Below are 3,994 nucleotides of genomic sequence, written 5' to 3'. Positions count from 1 at the left end.
GCACTTGGGGCAGCTGCTGCAGCAGGGGACCATAAGGGATCCGAAGCAGCTAGCGAACCTCGTGGCTGTAAGACACACAGGACCTGCTGCTGCTGCTGCTGCTGCTGCTTAAACTACTTGTGTGAGGCAAATGCCGGCAATAACACTAACGATTAAATACAAGTAGTAATAATAATAATAATAAGTGAAAATAATAATAGTAAATAATAATAATAATAATGATAGTAATAATAGCAATAGTTTTGCTATTATTACTACATAATGGTAGTAATAATAGTAAAATTATTATTATTATTTTGGCAATAACAACAACAATAATAATAATAATGAATAAGATGTTATTTCTTGTCTGCAGGCGGGTCACTCAGTAGACCCCGGGGCAACAGTGTCTGCCTTTTGGGCGTTTCTTTTTCCTCTTTTGGCATCAAAGTGAGAAAATAGATACAAATTAATGAACATAAATAAAAATAAACATTAAATAATCAAAAGGATGAAAAACAATGGAGAAATGGCCCCTTCCGGGGAGTCCCAGACGGCCTTCAGCAAAGGCTGCGGTGTACGTACACCTGGTGGACATACACTGCATGAGCGGCACTTCGAAATTTGAAATGATTAAAACCCATTTCTTTGAACTTTGAGGCTCTAAATATGCTTACAAGTTGCCAACGTAAGCTATTTTATCGCCAAAAGTATTTATTTCATCTTTTCTCGTGAGTCTGGAAAAATAAACGACTCAAAAAACGCATGCAAGCTGCAGTGTATGTACAGTCCACAATTTTTTTCTCTTCTACTCGCCTCCGCAACTTTTCGCACAAAGTGCTTAATCTGCAGTGTACATACACTCTAAATGTTTGCGAGAAAAGATCAATTTGCATTTATTTTATTCAGAAACATGTAAACTAGAATACTGCGCCTGCTTGGTGCACGGAAAGCAGCAGCAGCAGCAGCATTGTGTATTTTGCTGCAGCGCAGCAAACTTCACTCCGAGGGACGCAGCAAATGTTGCCCTCTGCCTGCACCGGCTGCAGCAACAGCAGCAGCAACCACAGCAGCAGCAACAGCAGCAGCAGCAGCAGCAACAGCAGCAGCAGCAAAAACAGCCAGACCAGCAGCAGCAGCAACAGCAGCAACAGCAACAACAACAACAACAGCAGCAGGAACAGCAGCGGCAGCAGGTGTTGCTGCAGCAATTGCAGCCAGCCGGCTGGATAGAAGAGTATTTCAGACGCCTCAATGATGTGATGCTAAGCCCTAAACCCTAAACCCTAAACCCTTATGATGAGGACAAAGAGCGATCACACAGAGAGATCACACAGCACACCTACGAGTGCTGGTGCTCTTGCTGTACTTGCTGCCGCTGCTGATCTGTTGCTGCTCCGCGTGCTGCTGCAATTGCTGCTGCTGCAGTTGCTGCTGTTTCTGCTGCACTTGCTGCTGCTGCTTTTCTGTTGCTGCTGTACCTGCTGCTGCTTCTGCTGCTGCTGCACTTACTGCTGCTGTTGCAGAGACGCCTCTTCTTCGGCTAGCAGCAGTTCGGCACTTGTTTTTTTCCCCTTCTCTTGAACTAATTAATATTTTAAATTTATCTGATTTATTTTTTTCTATTTGTCTCTAAATATACCACATTTTGCCTTCTTTTGTCTCTTTTGCTGCGCAGGCAGCAGCAGGAAAGCGCTGGGCCAGTGCAGAGCTGCGCGACGCTGCAAATGCTGCCTTTGCTGCTGCTGCTGCTGCTGCTGCACCAGCTGCTGCAGTTGCATCTGCTTCTGCTGCTCACTCTGCACCAACTGCTGCAGTTGCATCTACTTCTGCTGCTCACTCTGCACCAGCTGCTGCCCTTGCGCCTGCTGCTGCTGCTGCAGCACCTGCTGTTTCAGCAGCACCTGCTGCTGCAGCAGCAGCAGCAGCTAAACCCGCATTATCTCCGTTGCTGGAGCTCGCGCTGCAGCTCTTCAGCAAAGCAGTATGTTTGTTGTTTCCTGTTCTCACTTTTTTTAGATTTGTTTTAACGTTATCTTTTTGCTTTTATTTGTCTCCTTTTACTTTTTTAATTCATATTTGACTCTCTTTTGTGTCTTCACTTACATTCTTTTGCCTCTCCGTGTTATGTGTCTTCTCTGTTGTTTTCGGGGCATAAAGCTTTAGGGTTTAGGGTTTAGGGTTTAGGGTTTGTGGTTTAGGGTTTGCCTGCAGCAAAAGCAAGGGCATCCAGTCTCTCCTCAAGACGTGACTCGCCTGCTGAGGGCTCTGGCGCTATCAGCTGCTGCCCCAGCAGCTGATAGCGCTGCCCCAGCAGCAGCAGCAGCAGCAAATATAACAATAACAGCAGCAGCAGCAGCAGCAGCAGACTTGGCAGCGCATGCAGAACGCAGCAAAGGCCTCTACTCGAAGAAGCAACGGCAGCTCGTTGCAGAGTCGCTTATACAGGTGGGTGTCTGTACACTGAAGCAGCAGCAGCAGCAGCAGCAAATATAACAGCAGCAGCAGCAGCTACAGCAGCTACAGCAGCAGCAGCAACAACAGCATCAGCTGCTGCAGCAGAGCTTTCAATGCTGCTACTCTTGCCAGCTCAGCGCCTTTGCTGCTGTCGTCGCTGCTGGGGGCGCTACTGCTGCTGCACCTGCTGCCGGCTCTGCTGCTGCTGCTGCTGCTGCTGCTGCAGTTGCAGGTATCAGCTCCGGAGGGCCTGAGGGACTGGCTGCTGCCGAGAGGCAACTGAGGTGTACGTACACCTGAAAGGCCCTGGAGAGAAGCAGCAGCACTTTTGCTTTTCTGCTGCTGCAGAAAAATCTGAAAAGCTAAATTTCAAAAAATGAGAAATTGAATTCTATTTGACTTTCATAATTTTGCAATTAAAGATAATTTGTTTCAAAAAAACTTTTTAGATTGGATTTAAATTGAAAGAGTCAGAGCCTCCCCGTGTTTTTTACAATTAATAAGATTAATAAATACTTTGCAATTAAGTGAATTTAGTCTTTTGTTAAAATCAATGCAGTGTCTGTACAGCTGCCGGTCAGGTTTGAATCAATGCAGTGTATGTAGACCGCGCCGCTGCTGCTGAGTTTGCATTTAAAACACTTTTGAGAAAACTGAAAAGAGAATTGACGAAAACAACAAAAAGAGAAATCCAACGAAGCCGCGCAGGCAGTCCGCAGACGCGCTGCAAACCCTAAACCCTAAACCCTAAACCCTAGTCCCACAAAAGGCCGCTTTCGGCGGCGCACTTGCTGCATCTGTTCTGCGCGGCAGCTTTCTGAGGTGTACATACACCCGAAACACAACGGCTCTTGTGCTGACTGCTGCTGGGAATTAAAAACAAGAGCCTCTACAAACCACAAGTACACTTTTGCAGTTCCTCCGGGGAAACCCCGATGGGGCCCCCTTGGGGCCCCCCTTTGGAGCCCACCTGGGCCCCCTGGGGGCCCCCCTTTGGGGCCCCCCATTGGGGCCCCCCTGGGGGGACCCCTAAAAGCTGCTAGGGCCCCCCTCCCCCTCTCCTGGAGGCGGAGGCTTTTAAAATGAGTTGATTGCAGATTGCAGGTACGCATGCACTCGAGGTGTATGTACAGTTCGCGCGGGAGAGTCTGAGGTGTACGTACACACGGAAGTTCAGGGCTAAGGGCTGAGGTGTACGTACACCCGAAGCTGCGCTGGCCGGCAAGCCGCAGGGCCCCCCTTGGGGTGTACGTACACCTCAAATGGCCCCTGAAGTGTACATACACCTCAAGAGAGAGCCGAGGTGTCTGTACACCCCAGCTCTCCCCTCAGCTGTCTGTCCATCTCAGGCCTTCTTCGGGTATCTCTCCATCTCCTTCTCCCTCAGGTGTCTCTCCAGCTGCTGCCCTCTGAGGTGTCTATACACCTCCGTTTTCCCGAGGTGTCTGTACACCCGCGGTCTTTGAGGTGTCTCTCCAGTTGCTGGCCTTTCGGGTGTCTGTACACCTCCGTCTTCCTGAGGTGTCTGTACACCTGAGGCCTTTGAGGTGTACGTACA

At 48.7% G+C, this 3,994-nt stretch overlaps 1 protein-coding gene across 1 annotated transcript; it reads left to right on the top strand.

The window, feature by feature from the left end:
- Positions 1 to 967: 967 nt before the first annotated feature.
- Positions 968 to 2,475, top strand: ETH_00010200 (uncharacterized protein; the record flags this gene model as incomplete). The annotated part of the gene is made up of 3 exons (XM_013378895.1): positions 968 to 1,238; positions 1,658 to 1,963; positions 2,194 to 2,475. Coding segments are annotated over 3 exons (859 nt in total), but the record flags the coding sequence as incomplete, so codon positions are not given.
- Between the last annotated feature and the right edge of the window lie 1,519 nt (positions 2,476 to 3,994).

This window comes from Eimeria tenella, genomic scaffold (assembly GCF_000499545.2).
Source record: "Eimeria tenella Houghton genomic scaffold, Eth_scaff1137, whole genome shotgun sequence".
Taxonomy (NCBI): Eukaryota; Apicomplexa; class Conoidasida; order Eucoccidiorida; family Eimeriidae; genus Eimeria; species Eimeria tenella.
Note: the sequence above shows the minus strand (reverse complement) of the source record. Positions and strands in the feature narration are given on the sequence as shown.